Source organism: Akebia trifoliata, chromosome 6 (assembly GCF_017979445.1).
Source record: "Akebia trifoliata isolate Shusen 1 chromosome 6, ASM1797944v1, whole genome shotgun sequence".
Classification (NCBI taxonomy): domain Eukaryota; kingdom Viridiplantae; phylum Streptophyta; class Magnoliopsida; order Ranunculales; family Lardizabalaceae; genus Akebia; species Akebia trifoliata.
Window position 1 is genome coordinate 9,392,940 of NC_141380.1, and position 24,911 is coordinate 9,417,850.

General features: G+C 34.2%; 1 protein-coding gene and 1 non-coding gene across 2 annotated transcripts; one reads left to right on the plus strand and one right to left on the minus strand.

The window, feature by feature from the left end:
* The first annotated feature begins 3,984 nt into the window (after positions 1-3,984).
* LOC147400140 (small nucleolar RNA R71) lies at positions 3,985-4,091 on the plus strand. The gene has a single exon (XR_015179558.1). It is a non-coding gene; the product is annotated as a small nucleolar RNA R71 (small nucleolar RNA).
* A 13,195-nt stretch (positions 4,092-17,286) lies between these two features.
* Positions 17,287-23,121, minus strand: LOC147400141 (Nuclear transport factor 2 (NTF2) family protein). The gene is made up of 7 exons (XM_086445749.1): positions 23,016-23,121; positions 22,796-22,904; positions 19,964-20,047; positions 19,782-19,821; positions 18,925-18,993; positions 18,721-18,830; positions 17,287-17,536 (listed from the first exon to the last, which is right to left on the minus strand). The coding sequence occupies exons 1-7, from the start codon at positions 23,038-23,040 to the stop codon at positions 17,401-17,403; spliced, it is 573 nt and encodes a 190-aa protein (XP_086301875.1). The 5' UTR covers positions 23,041-23,121; the 3' UTR covers positions 17,287-17,400.
* Positions 23,122-24,911: the final 1,790 nt, after the last annotated feature.

Here is a 24,911-nt window from a genome sequence, read left to right on the forward strand (position 1 = left end):
AGGTAAGCTTAAAAGGCTCAATCGATCCAAGAATGGCCTAAATCATGTCCCTAATCAAGTGCAACCTAGGATTTCGCCTCGAGTAACAATCAAATAAGTTCTAGAGTTCATTGAGATCATGGATTACTTTCAAAAGCATAAACATTCTCCAAGTGTATCAAACAACCAAGTGCATCAAGATTATAAACTAAATGTAAAAGAGTTCAAAACAAGGATGAATTTCATCAGAGTTAAACACACAGACAAGTTCAACCTCCATCATTTTCTAAGAATCATGTATGTATTCAATCAAAATCATTATCATTGGCTGTAGATTATCAAGCAAAAATCATCACAAAACAATTTTTTTTTTTTTTAAATACTAACTTAAACACATCAAAACCTAAACTTAAACACATGAAAGCAAACACAAAAAAATCAAAGAACAGTTTTCAGAAAAATACTACTCCCACCCCCAAACTTAGTTATTGCATTGTCCCCAATGTAATCAATTAGAATCAAAGGTAGGTGAAAGAACTTCCCTAAAATATTTATTGGTGGTCAGGAGTCATCAGCATCATCCGCGCCATCTTCATTGTTATTATCATGCAGTCCTGGTGGTAGTGATGAAATGTTGAAGTTCGTGTTCTGTTACTTTCCACGAACGGTGGTCAAAAATCACGACTCCAACAACAAGTAATTGTAACCCAATCACCAACTGCCGAAATGACAAGTATCACAACTACACGCAACTATCCAGCAAGCACCATGTATATCAAACAACCCCCAAAATTTTCAACAACTTACCTTCCCAACCTTCTCATTGTCATTGAACTTTTCACAAACACCTGGTGTGCACAAAAATTTAATGATCTCCCCAAAATTTAGTAATACCAGCTACTGTCACAAAGGACCGTACATATTGCAGCACATAGTACTCCACCAATCAAACAATCCACACACCCATTCCAACATCAATCACTCCACCAATCACTCAACATCAATCACCAATTACCAATTAAATCCATCAAACACTCTCAAACAACCACAAGTGTAAGTAAAACTCGAATTTTTCAATCCAAATAATCAAATATTTATTCACAATACGCAACATAGGTTAATTGAATGTAAGACTTACAGACAAAACCTGATGGTGCCCCACTTGATTTGGTCAAATTGGCAAAGAGAGTAGTTGGAATATCTATTGAAATTTGGTGAAATCGTGCTCACGGATTTGATCTCTCTTTTGACACCCTTGGATATTGAGAGGGAGATATAAAAATAATGCTGGAGAAGAGGAAGAGAGATGAAGAGTTTTTCTTTCGTTGAGACACGAAGAGACTGTTGGTTGTGAAATTGGGTAACAATAGAAATAGTAGGGCAAATATACCCCTTTTCTATGTGGGTACGAGTTCGGGCCGATGCCTGTTAGAATATCATGCCGTGGCCCACTTTTTTATGTTGCTGATCAGTTCTGTCACAGACTAATGCCTTGGCCTGAGAAGAGTTAAGCCATGGCATCCTTTTTAACATTTCTGATCAGTTCTGCCACGGGCTAATGCCTTGGCCTGAAAAGAGTTAAGCCATGGCATCTTCGAACTGTGAGATCAGAACTGCTGTCTGTTTTAGATATAGCAACTGGAATTGAAGAAAGGCTTCTGCTCTTAAAATATGTGCTGCCAATGACTTGTCATGTTGCTAATGCCCTTGATTTGCTTAGAGACTCCCAACATGTTTCAACACAACATAAGAAAATTAAAAAGAATTCTAAAATTTTAATAAAAGCAAACTAAATAACTTTTTTTTTTTTTTGAAATAAACAAAAATTAACGAAGAATAATGAAAATCAAAATAAATGGAGAAAGAGTTTAGAACACTTGGGTTGCCTCCCAAGAAGCGCTTGTTTTAAAGTCCTCAGCCTGACTTTCTCTGAAGTCATGTCAGGTTTGCTAGAGTGGTGGTGAATTTTTGACGGTTAATTCCCCACACATCAGAGATCTCCACCTCCTTTATGATTGGGTTATGCCGACATTGGTACTCAATAAAAGGCTTATGATATTCATCAATACGGATTTTCTGCATGCTGATAGAAGGACAAATCCCCTTAATATCCGTTATGGACCATCCCAATGCTTTCTTGTAATCTCGCAACTCCCTTATATGGCTAGGAAGATACTTGAGCTCTAATGATGATGATTCTTGAGTTGACAGCTTCAAATGAGAACATAATGGTGATACTTCTAACAACTCAAATTCTGGTTTAGAACGAGAGAATTTTGGTGCAGCCTCCAAGTATTTTACCAACTCAAAATACTTAAAATCTTTCTCATTGTAAGTATTAATGATTGCTAATTCAAGCTGGTTAAATGGGAGTGTTTTTTCATGGTCATGTCGAACACATGTGTCCACTGCATCAATTCTATAGCAATCTCGTCACGCTTCAGTGGGAAACTTTGTAGCTTTGAAAACATTAAACGTCACCTCTTGATCTTGAACTCTCATAGTAAGCTCTCCTTTTTGCACATCAATAAGAGTTCTGCCTGTGGCTAAGAATGGTCTGCCAAGAATGATTGGAACATCCTTATCCTCCTCCATATCAAGAACAATAAAATCCACAGGGAATATAAATTGTCAACCTTAACAAGCACATCTTCAATTTTTCCCCTTGGATACTTTAGTGATCTATCCGCTAACTGGAGTGTCACAGTAGTAGGCCAAGCTTCTCCCAATCCCAATTTTCGAAATATAGACAGCGGCATTAGATTAATACTAGCCCCCAAATCACACAAAGCTCTACCAGAGAAGTGGTTACCTATTGTGCATGGTATAGTGAAGCTCCCTGGATCCTTAAGCTTTGCTGGAAGTTTTCTTTGAATGATAGCACTGCACTCTTCAGTCAAACCCACTGTTTCAAATTCACTCAATCGCCTCTTTTTAGTCAAGATATCTTTCAAAAACTTGGCATAACTTGGCATTTGCTCTAAAGCTTCAGCGAATGGGATATTAATATGCAACTTCTTGAAGATATTTAGAAACTTTGCAAACTGCTCGTCATGTTTTTGTTTCTTGAAACGTTGAGGAAATGGTGGGGGTGGGTTGTAAGGAGTAATATTTTCTAAGCCCGGCGTGTTATGCTCCTGGTTTGTAGTTTCTTTCTCTTGCTCACCCTTCTCTTTAGAAATTGTTTCATCTGCCACTAAAACATCCGGTTCCTTTGGTTCCTTGACAACATCATTCAACTCTTTTCCACTCCTCAATGTGATAGCATTGCAGTGCTCCTTACCATCTCTTTTTGGATTAGTCTCTGTATTGCTAGGCAAGGTTCCTTGAGGACGGCTATTAATTGTTGAAGCAAGCTGACCCAACTGAATTTCTATATTCCGAATAGAAGCTGCTTGGCTTTGGAATTGAGTTCTAGTCTCTGTCATGAATTGATTAGTGTTTGTTCCCATTTGATGTACTAGATCTTCCAAAGAAGGCTTCTTTTCTCTAGGGAGAGCTTGAGGATGATAGCCCGGTTGAAACATGGGCTTTGTAGATGAAGAGGCCTCAACTTGATTATTATTATTCCATGAGAAATTCGGATGATTTTTTCAGCCCGGATTGTAATAGTTAGAGTATGGGTTATTCTGCCTACTACCAACAAAATTGAGAGATTCTGGATTATTAGGGCACATATTTCCCGAATGATTGTCTCCACAAATCTCGCATGTAACGGTAGGAGTTTGAATAGCATGAACTCCAAATGAATCAATTTTCTTAGATAGGGATGCCACTTGAGCAGTCAAAGCCGTAAAAATATCTAATTCATGCACTCCTGCTGTTCTTCTTGGATTCATCCTCTCTGTATGGTGTTGGAAGTTGTTAGAGGCCATCTCCTCCAATAAATTATACCCATCCTCAAATGTCTTCGCCATAAGAGATCCACCTGCTGCAGCATCAACAATCGTTCTAATAGATCCAACCAACCCATTGTAGAAAATTTGGATGATCAACCATTCCGGTAAAGCATGATGAGGACATCTCCGAAGTAAATCTTTGTACCTCTCCCAAGCTTCATAAAGAGATTCACTGTCCAACTGCACGAAAGTAGTGATATCATTCCTCAACTTTGCAGTTTTTGACGGTGGAAAATATTTAGCAAGGAACTTTTTCGCCAAGTCATCCCAAGTGGTAATAGATTCCCTTGGCAATGAGTTCAACCAATTCTTCGCCATGTCCCTCAATGAGAATGGAAATAATCGCAGTCGGATGGCATCATCATCAACACCGTTATACTTAAACGTAGCACATATCTCTAGAAAATTAGCTAAATGTGCATTGGGGTCTTCAACCTGTGAACCCCCAAACTGAGATACTTGTACCATCTGAATAGTAGCCGGTTTGAGTTCAAAATTGTTGGCTTGTATCGTTGGACGACGAATACTAGTGTGAATCCCATCCATTAATGGAACAGCATAGTCCCGCATAGACTTAGGACCTTCATTACCATTAGTTTGGTCGGCCATTGTATGGTGTTGAGAAGCTTCTCGCTTATTCTTTCTATTTCTTCGACAAGTTTTCTCGATCTCAAAATCCAAAGGAACAAGCTCTAAATTCCCTGTACTACGCATACACTAGCCAAACACCTACAAAATAAAGAAAAGTTTGGTCTAAAATCAAATATGATTGAATTAATATTAACAAAAAGATTAATAAATTAGTCCCCGGCAGCGGCGCCAAAAACTTGTTGTCTAAATTTACGCACGCAAGTATACGTATCGAAACAAGTAATAAAGTGATAAGAAAGTATCGTTCCCACGGAGACTAAATACCAATCTATTATTAATTACCAATTTATCTCAATCTAATTTTATCCAAACAAAAGTAAAAATAGGATTTAAGACTAAACAGAAAACTAATGGAGGAAATAAACTTGCAGATTTAAAATCAATGAGTGATAAAATCTAGGTTTATAATTTCCCCCAAACAATCCACTTGATTTAATTCTCCTTCCCTCTATGATAAATTAATCCACTATGGTTGTCATCCAAGAACACTAAATTCTCTACAAGCCTCTTCCGATGGTCATGTAAAAATACCCTTCTAGACTAATTCCCTATATGCCTATGAGAATCAAATCAAGAAGAATTCATTAAGAATAAGTTCTCATAAGGAATGCACATGCAACCTGAGTATATTCCTATCTCAAATTAGCATATGTTAATCTATCTAGGTCATGAACACAAAATAACTCTGCCGATATTATTAAGGTTCACCAAATCAATTCAATCAATGATCAGTTAATCAAATCGCATTAAACATTGGATAGAATAAACAATCACATGTGGGATCATAGAAGAAAGAAAGAAAACTAATCAAATATCATGAATGGGTTCCATTATAACCCTAGAATAGAAATTAGTTCTTCATTGAAAAGAAAACAAAATCACAAAAGTATTTAGCCATTCTTAGATTACAAAATTAAGAGAAGAGTTAAAGTTAAAGAAGATAAAACTCAAGAGCCGATCTCCAATTCCCGTCCTCCTTCTCAATCTTCTGCCTCCAAGGAAAAACCCCCAAAACTTCTGTCCCCAAATAAGGGTTAAACTTTCCTATTTATAGGTATGGAGTCATTAGGGTTTAAGAGTCCCAAAATCCGTCTCTAATTCGGTCACCATAAATTAACGTGTAAAGCTGGAACGTAAGCAGGCCATGGCCTCCCAATATATCATGCCGCGGCTTGTATTTCTATATTTCTGTTATGCCATTCTTGAATTCCCGTCGCGGCATCGTTTTCTATCAAGCTGCGGCTTGAAAACTTTTTAGCTTGTATGCTTAGCTTCCTTCTTCCGAGAGAACCAATTTGGAGTCAGATTTTCTCCTAAACGTATCCACTTATCCCAATGTTCCATATTGTTCCTAATCTGTAAAATAAGCATAAAAATCAAATAAAAACATATAAACACATAAAAAGTATAAAACTAACTAAACTTAAATAAAAACAACTAAAAGACTCTAAAATTAACAAAATATTATATTTAAAAGTGGTTAATTCGTAGGTATAAAACCTACTCATCACCAAGTATTTGATGCAACTAAATGAATAATATATGTTATTCCATCCCAATTTGTCTAGATCCACATTCTTTTGGATGATGTTCCTAGTAGAAGTCCCAACTTGAATAATCTTTTAACAAGAGTGGTAATTAGTCTTTCATGTCAAGTAAGCTCAACTCATTTTGAACAATTTTCTCGTAGATTATCATATATAGGAACTACTCTTATATTTTTCTCGAATAATGTCCTCATTTTTATTTGTATCTATTTTTTCATTTCCTCTTGTCTGTCTCAATGTCCACACCTTTGTTATGCACAATTTAAGAATACGGAGTTTTTAGATTGCCAAACATTGAACTCCAAAAAGTATAATTAGTCTTATTATTGTTTTCTAATTTCCCTTTTAATTTGATTATTACTATCTACCCATCACATAACACTCTTGAAAGCACACCTTCGCTTTGTTTATCTAGCTCTAATTCTATAGATAACATCTTCCACAACTCATCCATCATTTTATATAATAATAGTCATTAAAAAAAATGAAACTATTAACTTCAAATCATTTTTTTTTTAGACCATTACATAGTTTATATAACATTTCTCTTCTTGATTGTTGGAACTAAATTTACACTTTACTGCACAATTTCAAATCTACTAATTTTAAATCTCTTGCAATCTTTCACCTCCCACATGGCATATTCAAAATACTCTCCTAGTATGGCATGTGTTAGAATCATAGATCTTTTTTGCTTTGGGATACAAAACTGAACATATTTATGAGGATGTATAGATGTGTATCCCAAGACAAAAAGTCTATGATTCTAGCACAAGTCACGTCAAGAGAGTATGCCACGTGGGGGAGTTAGATTATCGCGACTCTTAATTTTTTATTGGCTCTACCAAATTTAACTAGAGTCATGGTAGAGTGATTGCACTATGCAACACTCCACGTCAGTTTAGTGTTGAACGTAGTGTGTCTTGTACAATAATTTTAGGATTTTTCATTTAAGTAACCAATGCCATCAACATGACACATGGATTTTTGTATTTATCTCACACCCCTATGTTTCATCAATATACCGGATATCTCTTTGGACAAAGCACACAAATTCCCCCTTTAAAGTATTTTTTTCCCCCACGTTGGAGTGACTTTAAAATTCACATTGGTTCACACATTGGTGATGTGAAGGGTGTGTGCATAACCATAGATACTTTTCACTTGTATCTCGATAAAAATCATCTATGATTATAATTTTGTACATACATCCACATCGGCCATATGTGAAAATTTTGAAAGATGGCTATTATTGCCACACCCACTCCTATGCAAATCACTAAGGGTGCGATTGATTGCGCTTCAAAATACAAATTTACTGGTGTTTGCATCAAAACGCGGGATTTTATTTTTTTTGAGTGTTTGATACAGCGTTAAAACGCAACGTTTTAAAATTTTTAACGCAATTTTGTAATTTTTACCGCTGTTTTGAAAAGCGGATGTGAGGAGCTTCGCGCAATAGCGTTAAAACGCGATGATGTGAAAAGATTGTTATGCCCTTCGACTTTTTTAACATTTACATCACTGTCCGCGATTTTAACTTCTTTCACATTCACCCTTCGATTTCACAGCCGACTGATCTCATTGAAGACGACGACCAGCCGACCGATCTCATCGACGACGGCGACCACCAAATCACCGATCTAACCCTTTGACGACGACGACGACGCTGGTATCTTTGTTCAAACGAAACCCATCAACAACGACGACGCTAGCTTCGGTCAAACGAAACCCACCGACTTGAAAAACCCACCGTCGATCGACACCATTCATCTCTGTGAGCTCTCTTTCTTTCTCTATCTCATCGATTTCACTATCTCTTTGTTGCGGAATTTGCATATTAACAGAAAATTTTCTGTTAGGGTTGTAATTTTTTGGTTGATTTTTATTAAAATAAATTTTTGTTAGAAATATTTGTGAATGATTGTTGTTGATTAACGCCTCTTAGAAATTTTTTTGTTAGAAATAGCATCGATTAACGTCTTTTAGAAATTTTTGTTAGAAACAAGCAATATTTGTTACGAAAGAAGAAACATTTGGGATATTGAAATTGATTGGGCCTTTACAACGTTGGGATTTCAGCTTTGGGGAGGATTTTCTTACATATGACCTTGGAAATTTCTCCTCAATTCAATGAGAGTAGTAGCTCACCTTAGAAAAAATTTCAGCTTTGGGGAGGATTTTCATGAATGGCGAGATCATGCCATGTCCACAGCTTTGGAAAAAATTCCAGCTTTAATTTCAAAGCTTTTCTATTATTCTTTCTGCTCATGATGCCTACGCCTATATGTTTCTGTCATCCAATGACTAAGTGCCATGTCGACTAATACCACTATCTTTTAACCAATGAGATCATGCCATGTGGACTATTGTAACTTTATCATACATTCGTGGCTCATCCTGCATTAGGAATCGAACTTATCTAATATTCTGATCCAACATTTATGGATTCTTTTATTCCAATACAATCCAACTGTAACAAGGATTGGAATATAATTAAACTTGAGGCTGCAAATGCTCCTTGTAAAGAGATTCCATTTTATAATATTTTTAATTATTAAAATATATTGACTTTTTAATTTTTTTACTAATAATATGAAGTAGTGTTCATCGGCCAACTAGATCATTTATTAGCTAATGTGTCTTAATTAGTGAAAGGGATGAAGCTATGTTATATTACAAACTCCTTCAGTCGACTCAAAACTCGGCAGAGTTGATTAGATCATCCTAAAGTCGACAAAAGAGTTATGTGCTGAACTTTAATTTTTTTGGGTGAATTACCATTTTGTGAGTTGAAAATGAATTATTTTTTATTTCAGCTATATTTAGTGTAATTATATATTTATCTATATTTAGTGTAATTATCTATATTTAATGTAATTATATATTTATAGGGGTATTTTAGTAATTTTTGATGCATTCTGCGTACATTATGTTGAATTGTGTATTATGCAGGTATTTTGTTTATCAGAAAAATTTTATATGTCTATTTTTAAGAGGAGATGCTACCGAAATTTCTATAGAATTATAAATTTTTCTATAATTTTTTATAGATTTATAAATATTTTAAAATTAAAATAATTATTTTTTTAAATTTTTATATAATTTTATTATATTTATATATATTTAGTGTAATTATATATGTATAGGGGTATTCTGATAATTTTTATACATTTTGATTGCATTATCAACCTTAAGGGCATTCTGATCATTTTACCTTACTACAGTAAATTTTAAAAGCTGTATCAAACAGTCCACAGTTAGATTCTAGTCAACAGCACAACAATTTTAAAAAGCTCTATCAAACAAGCTTTTTAGCTTTTCAGATTCTGACAGCAGATTCAAATAGCAGATTCTGATAGCAGAAGCTGACAGCAATTTTAAGAAGTTGAATCAATCAGCACCTAAATAATTGAGTTGGTATGGTGTTAGAAAATGTTGGTGTGAGAATGATAGTTCCCTTTTAAAGTCACTCCAGCATTTTTCCTTAAAAGAAACGCTTTCATTACACATGCATTCACAAAAAAAAAAGAAAAGAAAAAAGAAATACTATAATGATAGTAGAACAAAATTTGGTGGACTATAATTTGAGTTTCCATGGTGCACAACAGTGTATTCTTCTTTAGTTGATAATCAACCAATCCTATATTTCTTGTTACCAAGCGATGGAAATCTCCGTGGTACCAGTAGCACCAGATCATTCATTGCCCTTTACTCTTTTGGCAAACAGGTCTTTGTTTTGTTTTTGTCACTTTATTTAAAGACCCGAACTTTACTCCTAATTATTTCAAATTTTAAAAGCAGCTCCGCATCATCAATATCAACCATCACGCACGTCAGTCATCATTTATCGCCTTTTCCCCTTCCCCTACGTTTCCAACAAATTTTATTCTCATATTTAGGCTTACCCCCTCTAAGCTTTGATGAATACCTCAGATACCCACTCATGTTTTCAAACTCATGATATTAACCCTGACCTTAGTCTTCTACTAGAAGATAGTGAAAAAATGACCAAAATGCTCAACACATTTTAACCTCTTTGGGTAGATATACTTACTGCCATCGTCGACCTATAAGGTTTGAGACTCCTCATCAAGTAAACAGATAGTTAAGATGCTAGCTAGGGATTCCCAAGCAAAATGTATATCTAAAAAACTTATATTTATCCTTAGAAAATAAAGACTTACCTTTCAGAATTTTTTGTTTTTTCCCATCATCGTGACCTGGGGTGGAGCCAGGATTTTTGCCCATGTGGAGACAACTAAGAGTAGAAATTTTTTTATAGCGGCAATTAAGAGTGGTCAAATGTTTTTGTAGGGGCAATAGTGACATTTTTTTTCCATCGTTAAAATCTCTCGCAATAACTTTCAAATTCATAGACTTTGAAAATTCTTTCGGGGGAAAGTGCCCCCACAACGTCCATTGTAAATCCACTCGTGATCGTAACTATCTATTTGATGGAAATGTTTTTTAAAACAGGTAGCCCCTTCCAAAATTTTGAAGGAATCCTCTTCGCATTATGACACATGATGTCTTTAACGAGGTATCCTAAATATTGATGAAAAAGTAGAAATATGAATGAAAAAAATCATGCATCATAGTGCAAAGAGATTTCCTTCTATTCTTTGGACTCCTATTTGACGGTGTTACTTGTACCTTAAAAGTACATGTTAAGATACATTAAATACACCTCCAAATTTTATTTTACTATATAAAACACTCCCACTAGCAACTATTTTTTTTTTACTTCCAGAAATAACTTCAAAAGATTATTGTTAAGGTGTATTCAATGCTTCTTAACATTTGTCCTTACGGCACATGTCAATAATTGGAAAGCACGGGATAAATGGATTTTTTTAAGTAGTAAAATCTATAATTTTTTGTTAGAAGTTCAAATTGTGTTTGGGTAGATCATTTTGTTAGTCCTTCAGTTGACCGAGGTCAAGTGTAGATTGTCAGTTTGAAAATATAGGGGTATCTCAAATATATTAGAAAAAGTGGAGGGATCCAAGTCTAAATAACCGAATTTCTTCTATTAGTATAACGTTTTTGGTAACCACCGGCAAGTGCCAGTTACCAGTACGGGCTCTCTCACAACTCTATGAATCTCCCTCGTTTATTTCACCGGTCCACCGTTTCTAATAAATTCAGACTTTCATTCAAAATATCAGAGAGAGAGAGAGAGAGAGATGATCGGTCTAAGCAAACTCGGGATCGGAATGACTCTACTTTTTGCAATCTCTCTCTTAGCTCTACTCGCCGAACTCTGCTACATTCTCTGTTGCCGGAAAATATTCCGACGAAAAACAATTGCCGGAGAATCTGACATCACAACCGAGTCTTTCACCACTCATTCAAAGCGACTCAACTTCTTGTGCTGGAAAAACAAGTCATCATCCCTCATAGAACCCTCTCCATCTGACCCACACGACCTATCCCCACAGGTGTCCGGTGATGATCTGGAGAAACTGTACGGACAATCTAGGGTTTTGTTTACTATAAGAGAGGAAGAGAGAGAAGAGTTGGAGTCAGATAAATCTTCATCAGAGAGGAAGACAAAGAAAAGGGTAAGTTTAGATGAAGAAGTGATGGTGGTGGTGATGGATAATGTGGAGAGAGAGACTCAGTTCTTTACTCCATGTGGTTCTCCTCCTTATTATACTCCTTCTTCTTCTCCTCCTCCTCCTCATAAGCTAGAAAATGGGAGGATGGTCGGAATCTGACACACTCGATGGGAACGGACGGAATTTTTTGTTCTGAGCGTTCCCTGTGGTGGTCTTACCTGTTGACTGGTATTTTTGTACGTATTTTTTTTTTTTTTTATATTAATATTTGAAGTGAAGAAAAGTTGTGTATGTTGTCTCCGGTTGAGAATTAGGAAAAATTACTAAATCAGTCGTGTGTTAAAGTCTTTAGTATTTGAGAAAATTACTTAAAAGACCTTGGCAGTGGTACTTTTTTCTAAAGAGTCCCTAAGTTTTACGCTATATTTGATAACACTTCTGATTTCTGGAAAAAAAAAACTAAAAATCAGAATTTTAGAAGTTTCATCTGGTTGTCCGTATTGCATCGCTGGTTCAAAACTTATAAATTCTCCCTGTGAAGTCTGAAACCTAAAACGAAACAAATGGAAATAAAAGTTTTCTAAAGTTTGAATTTTAAACGTGAACCTCCTTCACTTTAACTTCAAAATTATTTTCAAATGCATACTTAATAGTTGATTTAGTAAAATTTTCTTTTCTTAAAGGTTCTCATCTCGATTCTCCCACATTTGTCACGATTGAATGTCTTAACCGTTTGAATTCATTTTTTTCATAAATAATGAAAAAAAAAATAGATTTTTTTTTTTATATCTCTACTACAAAGTTTTGGAAATTCTAATATGTTGGAAAAGATCTAAGAAGAAAGAAAAAGTCATTTTTAACAGTTTTTTCAAATATTTTAAACATGTACGGAAAAAATAAGTCGTTCTCTCAAGTTTTTAGATTTTTCAATGTAATTTATGACTATTTAAGGATTATTTAAAAATAAATCCCTCCACCAGAGTCCTTTTAAGTAATTTTCTCTTAATATTTTTATGAGAAGGGGTATACGAGACTTATATTATTATATTTACCAAAATGGATAAATACCTAATTTAGTAAATTTTTTAATATAAAAACAGGGTATGAGTACACCATTTAGGCAATCTTAAGGAAAAAAAATCTATGGTGCTATGCACATTACCATGCCAGCGCAGTGACAAATGTAAAGTCGAAGAAAGTTAGGTTAGAACGACTCTTGATGAACTGAGCTTTGGATCCAAGCACCATTTAAGCTTATAAAAGTGCAATTACCTATGCTTGATGTATTTTCATCCATTGGATTTTACATCGGGTTGGCCTACCCAATAGATTTCCATTTTTTTCATCGGTAAAATACAGTGGATGAAAATAAATAGAGTTGTGATAAACTTACTCAAAAAAAATAAGAGAAAATTACTTAAAAGACCCTATCAGAGGGATTTCTTTTTAAATGATCCCTAAGTTTTCCAACTTAATTGAATAGGACATCTACATGCATATATATATTTTTTTTTCGATGTTTTATAAAAGAAAAATTGAAGAATGAAGTTGAGATTCAAATATTTTAATGATTACATCATAACTTTTGATTTTCAATACTAATTGATGCATTTTTGGGTATTTCAAGGAGATTAATCAAGTATTGAAATTTAAAAAATTAACAAAAAATGAAAAATCTAATTTGCATTACAACGTTGAGTTCACAACTTTTTATTTAATTATTGTTGAGTTCGACAGAAATTAAATAAAAAGTGGTGAACTAGACATTAAGTAGTGAGTACATCACTTTTTAACTTAGTGTTGAGTTCACCACTTCTTAACTTAACGTTGAGTTCAAAGGTAATTAAAATAAAAAATCGTGAACTCACTACTTAATGTTGAGTTAAAAAGTGGTGAACTCAACACTATAATGCAAATTGAATTTTTTATTTATTTATTTTCATTTTTTCAATTTTGATACTTGATATCTCCTCGAAATACCAAAAAGTGCATCAATTATGATAGCAAATCAAAAGTTACGATGTAATCATTAAAAAAAATTGAATCTCAACTTCGTTCTTCAATTTTCTTTTTATAAATCATCAAAATAAATATAAAAAAATACATCTAGATGTTTAGAATTAAGATAATATCATTCTCCACTCCTTATTCATGATATAAATAAAAAATCGTCGGAAATGATTACAATTGCCATTGGAAAATCTAACTGTGTGAAAAAGATAAAAATGGTAGTTTGGGTATTTCACCCGTCAAAATTGGTGAAAATGATCTTCAGTGACCATTTAGAAAGAAAAAGTTTATTAAATGACCTCTTCAACTAAGTCGAAAAACTTATGGACTATTTAAAAAGAAATCCCTTTACCAAAATCCTTTAATTAATTTTCCTAAAAAATAAATAAACATACGCAACTAATGTGAAATACCTTGAATGCCAAGGATAATCTCTAATTTACAACATGTTGATGGCGAGGGGTTCTGTAGATGCAAAAGCTTTCACTAACTTGAAATTTGTATTAATGACTTGAGATCTCTATGTATTGAACTCTTAGGTGCTTGTAACACAATCTCTTCGATGCCTAAGTCAGATTCAATATAAAAATAATAAAATAATAATATATAATTAAAAAAGGCATACCCTCAATTACTTCTACTTCTGTATTTATAGAGGTCCAACTCTAGCATCCCTTTGGATCTCACTTATTAATTATATTTTTACCTAATTTTAGAAAGAGGATCTTGATTTAAAATGTATCCAACTAAGATCCTGCCTCCATGCATCCCTTCTGCTATGAGACTTTCCCTTGATGAAATCACTTCTTGATTTTATAGATTATTGGATTTGTGCTCATATGATCCCTAACTTTTCGGGAATTGTGTTGACTCATTCCTCTCATAGCTCTCTCATGTTGTGTATCGACCTCCCGAGGTTTAGGCATTGGCCGACCACGGATAGGATGAAGGCTTAGGCTTATCATAACCATAGGGATCCAAGTCATGTCCCTGAGTTGGACTCTATATGTCGATTCAAATCTCACAAGTTTAACTTATGAATCACTAAGTGCCACGTGTCCACTGCTGGGCCATAGGAAAAAAAAAAAAATTCCTCCGTTACTTGTAGTCCTGTATGGTTACCATCAATAAAAGTGAACATCCTTATGAACCTTGGGCTTAGTTGAGCATGATGCAGAGAGTATCACAGAGACCTTGGGGACATCATGATATAAAGTGCATTTGTCACTCTCATCCTAATCCAAAATAATGTATTTGATATAAACGGTTGGGATCATGTGTTTCTTCATGAGTCAACGGATTCCAATCCAATATATATTATATATATATTGCAAAAGGCCTTGTGACATCATTAATGTGTAGTACCTCTCTGGGGACAAGCACATGAAATCAGGGATTTGAGTCCTCAAAGATAATTTAATCCTCTTGATGCTTTTAAAGGAAAAAAGTCAGGCTAAAACTTTGCTCAACATATATGTCACCTCAAACCCCAAATGAGGGGAATTGCAATACTTGCATGTCGAGCTCCAGCTCGAGCTCCAGCTCAAGCTCAAGCGAGCAAAATTAATATTAAAATTAAATGATCTACAATGCCCTCATTATGAATTCAACCAACCCTTTTCAATCTCGTGCAACATTCACACCCATCAACACAAGATAGGATTTTTGGAGAAGTGGATGATGATAGATTTTAGGATATGGAAGGGTTTTGTTCAAGATGTTGATGCTGATAGTGTTGAAGACGAGGTTGAACAAAACAGGATTTTTGGGGAGGTGTAGATGATTATGAACTTTAGGGTAGGGTAAGAAAGGCTTTCCTATCGAAGAGAACAAATTAAGAGAATTGATATTGACACACCCACTTTTGCTAATGCCACACCAAGATGTGTGCAATTCTTTGGCGATTTACATATGAATTGGGATGGCGTGAGCAAAAGTTGGTGTGCTAATAGAATCTCTATAAATTAAAGAGTCCGGCTCTCTCATGATCGTTCATGGGAGAGAAATATATGAACTAGTCCCATGACCGTTGGATTTTAGCAAAACATATCTTGTGTTTTATAACCACTTGCCACGTCACTCTCCTTCTCCCACAAACTCCAAACTATAAAAATTAAAAAAAAAAAAAATAATAATAATAATAAAAAGCCTTGAATCATTAGAGTTTGTCTCTCAAAAAATTGCAACAACCACCTTTTTTCTTAAACAAAAACTCCAAGTTCTCTCATGTTAGGTTGATTCTTTTTCTATACCTTAAATCTGTCTCTCTGAAACTCAAAAAATAATCGATGTGGGGAAGAAGATTTGATCATCTGAAGAATTGATTAGTGAGATCAAGATGAAACAATATTTGGAAAGCAAAAAATCTGAAGTAAATTTAACAATGTCAACATAGATTTGATCTGATTTTTACAGATCATAAAAATCTATGAAATATGCGACCCAATTATCGTATTAATAATTAGGGGTGATAGGAGATTCAATCCAAATCTAAACAAATTCGATTTTTGGTGTGAAAACAATCCAGATCGTTGTTAAAAAGCTAACAACATTTGCAAATTTGATCAAATACTTGTTACAACAAGAGAATAGAACCAACTCATTTGGACTAATTTTTGGGTGGAATTTAGTATCTCAAAAACATCTTTTAATTCTTAAAAGTTAATAAAAATAAAAGTTACGTATCTCTTAGGGAGTAGAAAAAGTATGTGACACATTCTAATTGTAGGTTTGTAACTGGTCAACGATTGAATCAATTTTTTTAGAATAAAAAACTTAGATTTTCCCCACAGGAAGAGAGAGAGAGAGAGAGAGAGAGAGAGAGAGAGAGAGAGATTAAGGTTACATGCTGGTCATAATTCGTTTAATGTTGGTTGGTGTCGTGATGGAGAGGGTGGATTTTGGTAGGGATCTGGGTCTTTCTTTTGGTTTGGAGGGGTTTGTGGGAGGAAGCTGACATGGTAAGTGGCTGATGTGGTTATAAAGCTCGAGATATGTTTTGGTAAAATCCAATGGACATTAAGACTAGTTTGTATATTTCTCCGTCCGTGGGAGAGCCGGACTCTAAATTAAATAGCTTGAGGAGGATTTTTTAAGAGAAAAACCAAGGGCTTTAGAAATGTGAGTTTCTTACCTGCCTCTGTCTATCTGAATTGAATTGTCCAAACCTCCGACATGACTCAGAAAGTTGAGTACCTGGAAATCTCAGAAGTTGAGGAGTTACCTCGAAATCCAATCAAATCAACTCAGCCAAGTTTTGAGTCAACTCGACTAATTTTACAACTATGACTCACACCATAACGTAGACGATGCCCCAAGTCGTTACCTGAACCCCATGACCGGAAAGTCAAATCATAACTCTCGACCAGTAGGTCCAAAGCGTGTCCTATAGAAATTAAATGTGGATATCAAAATCTTATACCACATTTCTTAGCAAAGGTTTGTTTTGACGACATTAGACACTTCTAACCATCGGATTCAAGCATTTTCTCACAGATCACAACTCAGTTGCATAGATCCACAAAGATATTGGTAAAACTTCCGAAAGGTCAATGGACACGCGGCATTTTGAACATCGACGTCAGTATCAAAGTAGGTCTCACCACTAGGAGGGATTAAATCCAATAGCATGACCACTTAGGAGACAAGCTTATGATTATGTTTGGTAATAAACAAGGAAATAACATGAAATTAAACCAATGTTTAACATGAAAATATCATCGAGTCTTATCTTTAATTTGGTAATAATGGTTATGGATTTGGATCCTTTCCAAACCTCATCATAGCATGAGTTGCAAGCATGGAACACCTTCGTGACATTTCAATGACTCTACCAAACAGAGGCAGCTTTACCGTCTCTCTGTTCCTAAGAGGCTTCTTATCCCACCTACACACATTTTATAGATTATTTCAGATCTCTTGCTAGAAACAGGCAGAAGTAGTATCCTATCTTCACAATTTCAATTGGGCGGCAAGCATGTCATGTAAAAGTTTCCAAATTCATGGGCAGTTCAAGCGGCACACATGCAGCTAGACATAGACCATTTGTCCGATGAGTTGTATGTGGGATTGGCTTTTGCAAGTTTTAAAAAGTTCTATGCATTTATATACTTATTTCTTGTATTTGAAATTTAAGTTGGAATGAAAATTTTAGGTGGTACCTATCTCACTTTGGTTTTCTTTTGGCTATTTTTAGTGCCGTGTTAGACAAGAAAATCACATCTTTTGTAGAGAGCTCTTTGAGACATCCAAGTTATGTCCCGAAGGTCAAAATTGTTCATTGGACCACCCTGGGTCACATAAGTGTAAACCATTCGTGTGGAATTTAGAAGAGACTTTACCCTTTTTAAGGGAGAGTGTTGTTTGCAAGTTCTAACAACCACAACAGCTGATATGTCAGTACCGAGATGCAAAATCAATTAAGTTACCCAATCAAAACAGGCAGGTTTACACCCAAGTTCAAATGTTGGAATTTCAAGTAGAGATAGCATTATAGTAAGTATAGTTTAGTGTTGGGGCGAATCCATTCCTAAAGAAAGCACATTGTCGTGTGCCTTAATCACTCATAGATTCATTATTTACTGGCATATGGACAGACTATGGGATGTTGTTTGTGCTGTTTGTTATCTTTGGTAATATTGGACTCTGTTTTATTGTTTGGTTCACAAGGTGTTGGAGTCTAATGGTAATAAAACAAAATTATTGCCTTGTTTGATGTGGTGATTTTAAACCATGGTTAATCAAGCAACGTTTCTACTTAATAAAACAGTGTTCCCATTTCCAAATAATTTATTAAAATGATTTAATTTCTTTCCCTTCCAAAATCATTTTTATGAAATGTTTTTGTACAAATGGTTTTCAAAACAAGAAATTTATAAAAGATTTACTTTTTCTTTCCAAAATCATTTTTATGAAATTCATTTCTAGCTCTAGACATCATCCACATGTATGGAGGGACATTGCATATTAATGTTTCTAGTTCTGCGAAGAAGTTCGATATACTATGCTGAAGTTCTTCTAAAGATTGAAAAGCAAAACGATGGAAGAAAATGAACGAACAGTATTACATACCAATCTTCATGGCGAACAACCTTCCCTTCCTCAACAAGTAGCTTGATAAGTGAAATCATATCTATATCTCTTCCCAAGAACTTGTAACGTTGCTTGTTATCAATTAGTATCTGAATTCAATGCAAAGAAGTTCAAAATTCAATATGTACATACGAACAGGTTGTTGACATGCTCTCAAAGATATTTCAAGAAGTAGGTTCGTACCTCTCCTTTTCCGGGTGCAATTACATTTTCTTGTATGTCGTACTCCACAATTTTGGATTCACTAAATATCTGAAATGTGCGAAGGGATCATAACCTCATTCACAAGTACAAGGAAACCCATGGGAATATTGGGAAACTCTATTCGTTTCTCTCTTTATAAAATCTACACATTTTTAAAATACAGAACAGCAACTCTACCATGACAAGAAATGAGGAAAATATTTGGCTACAGCAAAACTGTGGATTGAAGTATAAAATCAGTAAGAATTAAGATAAACACAAGGCACAAGATATATGTGGTTCTGTCAGAATTGACCTATGCCCACAGGCGAAAGTGGCAGTTTCACTATATCAACCAATGAAGAATCCGAGTTACAATCTCCCTCTATATCTGTATCTCTCCAATTATGTGGCTAGTCTCTCTTTCTAGGGCAACAAAAAAAAGAGTATATATGACGACTCCTAGGGGTAAAATTGACAAAGACCTCTAATAGAAAACTGTAATATATTTTGACCTGGGGGTGTTGCCCCCACACCCCCAGAATGGGGCGCTGCCCTCTGCACCCCTGGGAGCTGATCCCCGTGTCTGTCCGCAACATAGTCCGAAGTCACCAATCAGAAATAGAAGACATAACAAAACATAATAGAGAATTAAGAACTAGAATTGTACAATTCAGGGAATGTGAATGTTGTTGATAGAAATCCCAGTATTGCAATGGAAACAAGGTCAGGAAATGTGGCCTGCCATCCATCATGGAGGATGGTCTCAGCTCAACTACCTAATTTGACAAGACGACATGTTTCATGCATTCTATAAAATCAAAACCCAATGAGAACACGACTAGTAAAGTCCATACCTTGGGAATAGAATAGAATGCTGATTTGATCTGCTTCACTCTGCAAGCAATAAGATTTCATGTAAAAGGGAATGGGAAAATAGTCATCTTCTCCTATAAAAACTCTAGGAAGAATTAAACAAATAAGTTGCTATGTCATCCAACTAGGTTTCATTTTTTTAGAGAGAGCTACTTGTACATACCCATGAGCGCACATAAGTGGATCCTCAAAGGTCGCATTTGGAGCATATATTTCAAAATCACGGGCTGTTGCAGATGGACCATATCTGAAACAACATGGTAGAAGGTTCATATTAAAACTTTCCTTCCTGCCTAAGGATTGAAAATTGAGGAAAATTTGAACAAACATGGATATCAATAGGCAAAAACCTTGTATATCACGGATCAAGGGCATGCTTTTTTAAACAAATAAAAAGTATATATAATTCTATAGAATAAATTCAATGAAAAAGTGAATAGAAAAAAAAAAAAATACAAAGAAAAAACATTGATTTAGTTTGTGCGGAGTTGGGTGAATGTTTTCGTTGTTGTTATTTAACCTTGAACAGCTTGTTATAATTTAACTAACAGTTGAGGGTATCAACTTAAGTAGGTAAGGTTTGTGGAGTGTTGATTCCAGGACTTGGTTCAAAACCATTATTTTCAATTTTTGGGGTGGTAAGATGCCCTCTACGCATAGGCAAATATTTGACATATCTCCACCTCTATTTTCAAATTGATAACATCCCCCCCTCTCAGCCTTGTGGGCCCCTTGTCCCTCAATTTTTTTGGGTGATTTAGACACCCATGTATCAAATTGGTGAATATTTGAGATACCCATGTGTTTTCAAGCTAATGACACGCCCCTTTGACCTTAAAAAAATAACCAAAATGTTACGTACCCACTTAAATCGGATCACAAAAATAATAAAAAAGAAGAAAAATATTGAGATTGATCTCGTTCGAGGGAGATCGGACCTCCTAGGCCACCAATTCGAGATGGTGAATCTCCAAAATCCAATAGGATCTTAATAATAATTTCTCTGCATATCTTTTCATTAATCTCATAATAAATTTAAATACAAGAGAAACACTACCCTAACTACCCACTTCTCCAAACTACCCACTATCCCATAACCCACAACTCAACTTCTCCCACAATATAGATCATGATCCCATGCACCTAACCTATTTTAACTATTATACTACTTATTAAGAATATACATCATACGTACTTAAAACTACTCGACTCCCATCCCTACAATTAGGCACATAACATTCCATTCTCCTTGAAACCGACATTGTCCTCAAGGTCGAAACCTCCCGGATCCCAATTGATATTGGAATCAATTACATTCATCTTAACACATGAACTCCCAAACTATTTGTCTCTTGGAATCGATGATATCCTCGCAATAATTGTTTTGGATGTCGTTGTCTTGACACTTCTTGAAAATAATTAATGGTTCGATGACATACGCTTTGAATTCGATAGGGAGGATAAAGTCAATTTTTGAATATTTTTCGAAAATATTGACTTCGCCTTTGTCCTCTTCTTGATGTTCTTTGTCTTCAACATACTTGATGAGATTCTCATTGGCATTTATCTCACATTTTTGGAAAGATGATCGTGGAGGTTGATCTTCGATCACGTCTAAGTTCTCATTTATAGGGTCATCGACTCTATTAAATATAGTTTCTCCTCTTCTAATAAGTTCTTCATTTTTTTTTGAGAAATTCTTTGATTATGAGACAACATTCCCTCAAACCATCACGCATAAACTCGCAAAACTCCTTGAATTCATCATCCATCGACTCAATTTCCATGTGAGGATCGCCGCTCTGATACCAATGTTACGTACCCACTTAAATTGGATCACAAAAATAATAAAAAAGAAGAAAAATATTGAGATTGATCTCGTTCGAGGGAGATCGGACCTCCTAGGCCACCAATTCGAGATGGTGAATCTCCAAAATCCAATAGGATCTTAATAATAATTTCTTTGCATATCTTTTCATTAATCTCATAATAAATTTAAATACAAGAGAAACACTACCCTAACTACCCACTATCCCATAACCCACAACTCAACTTCTCCCACAATATAGATTATGATCCCATGCACCTAACCTATTTTAACTATTATACTACTTATTAAGAATATATTCTATACATCATACGTACTTAAAACTACTCTACTCCCATCCTTACAATTAGGCACATAACACAAAATACCCTCATCTTCAAGGTGTAACCTAAAAACCTTTTTGTTCTTCTTAGAATCAGTCATCTTCAAGCATTTCTACATCTATAGAAAATTAATTTTAATTTATTTAAATTCATCTTCAATCTATCATTTTGAACATTGCCGAAATCCCTTGTATAAAATCTTGGAATTTTCTATCCAAAAATCTCATCTATCTTCTATTTCAAAAATCCTATCTTATTATTTAAATTTAAATTTAAATGTTAAATTAGATTAGCTTAAGAAGGAAAAGTAGGGTAAAAAGTTTACCCAAGAGGTTGAAGATGACCGGTTTTTGGAAGAGAATTCAAAGAGTTTGTGATTTCAGGTTGAAGACGAGGGTAATGTGGTCATTTTGGATTAGTCTATCGGAAAAGACCAAACTCAAGGTGGCATGTAGGCCTTTTGGTGAATATTTAAGATACCTAATGTTTAAAAAAATAAAATAAAATAAAATGGCTTTGTCCTATCTGACTTGGGTTTTCTCTCATAGATTACTGGGAAATGACCTAAATGCCCTTTACTACAACTTCTAACAAAACCATTAACTATAGTTTGTCACCGTGGAAGGATTTCGTCATAAAAAAGAAAAAGGTTTGGAAGGGTTTGACTTGTCATTTCATAATGTCTCAACAAATCCAATTGAATATTGAATACTAAACTAAACTGAGTTGGACTCAACGAAACCTACCGAGTCATCATGGTTGTTTAATTCTAAGAGGAGAATTCTCCAATTTAAAGAAGAACACACCAAAAAGGGCGGGAAAATTAGAGAGAAAACTGACTCACAAGTTGACAATGTGAGGAATTATGTGATCTGAAAGCCGTTTCAATCCTTTATTGTCGATGGATTCCTTGGCTCGTGGTTCTCTGAGTTGATCCATCATACCCTCTTCATCTTCAAGAGACACAAAAGAGAAGATCGTGATGAATGAAGAACTTAATTAATTAACAATTAACAAAGAAGAAAGACGAAAAACAAGAAGTAGAAGCTAATCTCTAATTTTACCTTTTTTGTGTTGGAATTCGGCCATGGCTGACTCAAGAGAAGAACCCCGCTAACAAGTTCAGAATTTGGTCTCTATTAAAAGAACAGAAATTCAAATGAAGCGACGTGGCTAACTAATATCAAGACATATGGGATGTGTTCGTCCATACAGGTTGGATATATCTTCTACATACATACATTCATACATACATATTAATGCCATGTGGCGCACTCTTGAGCAAGTGCTTTTGCCATTTGACATATGACGCAAATGACATCAGCAATATTGCACGAAATTTCTCGATTCTGTTTGGCACGATGGAAAACGGAAATTTTCTAATCGGATTCCTTTTGGCATTGAGAAAAACATGATCCGATCCCACGGATTGTAGATGACGTAATCTTATTAAATTTTTTTTTTACTTTATTTTTCATCATTAAATTTTAATTTTAATTTTAAATTTAGGTACTTGATAATCATCCATTTTTAATTTCATGGATCAAGATCTAAAATCATTAATACTATTATTATTATTATTATTGAATATGAATTTTTTCATAAAATCTAGAAGATTATAGTGTTGGATTGACAACATGATAATTCATGTGGGATCATTGACTTATTTTAAGATTTTAAATCTTAAAATTAAAATTTTTAGGTAGAAGAGATAAATTTTCTTCCTATTGTTAATCTCATTTGCATTACATGTCAAACGATTGTTGGGTTGTGAGCAAATTTATTTGAGTAAAAAATCATTCCTCCTGGACACAAATACAAATAAATCTATCAATTATAGTTTGGATCTAATCTGATATCATTGTATAGTTTTAGATCCAAAACGTTTTCATATAATAATAAAAAAAATCTTTCTTTTGGATTGATTTGATCCAAAGGTATTGGAATTTTATTTTTATAAAATATATTTTTTGATTAAATAAAATTTTTAAGAGATGCAAATGGTTGGTTATTCATGGTGAATCATGTTCTTTGGACTATTATGAATGAATATGCATTTTGGTTATGATATATCCCTTGACTTATCATGAAAAGACACACCTTGTGTTTAAGTGTCTTTATGGAGAGACACTTAAGAATCCCTTCAATCTCTATAAATAGAATTAGCATTTAGGCCAAATCACTCTAAGTTTTTGAGGAATTCAACTTTGTATTTTTTAGAATTTAGAATTCAAACTAGAGTTTTTTAACAAATTAATTATGGAATACTTTAGTTTTCTCAAATTCTCAAATTATCAAGTTGGAAAATACATATTATTTCATAGGAGAATTATCAAAATTGTTGTTTGTAAATTCTTATAGTGGTTTTGTTGTATCTTGAAGACTATTTTGTTGGTAACCCGTCAACAAATTCTTCTACAAGTGGGGAGAAATAAAATCTTAAAGAAAATGGTCTTTTCGCACCTCAAAGTTCCAAAATTATAATTTCTTTATTTTCTAAGACAATTTTTTCCCAACAAAAGGTTTTTTAGAAACATCCCTTATTAAATTGGTGATATTAGGTTTGCCATTTTACAAAATACAAGATTATGTTTAACCTATACCCTAAGTAACTGTTGCTTTTTCTTGATGATTTAACATTGAAATTTTGATTTATTAATTACATATTTGAATAACATTTAAAAAATTATTAAAATGTCATCGTTAAATCATTGAGAAAACACAACATTGATTTACAATCAAGGGGGGTAAACCTAATCTTATATTTTGCAAGGGGATAAACCTAATATCACCCATTTAACATGATATATTTCTAAAAATACCCTTTATTAAAAGCACTTATAATATATAATATGCATTGTATATTTTTATATGTTTCGAAAACATTATCAAATCCACAAATGATGATCCCAAACCAATTTATATATTATTATCAAATTGGATTCTTATTAGATTGGGTC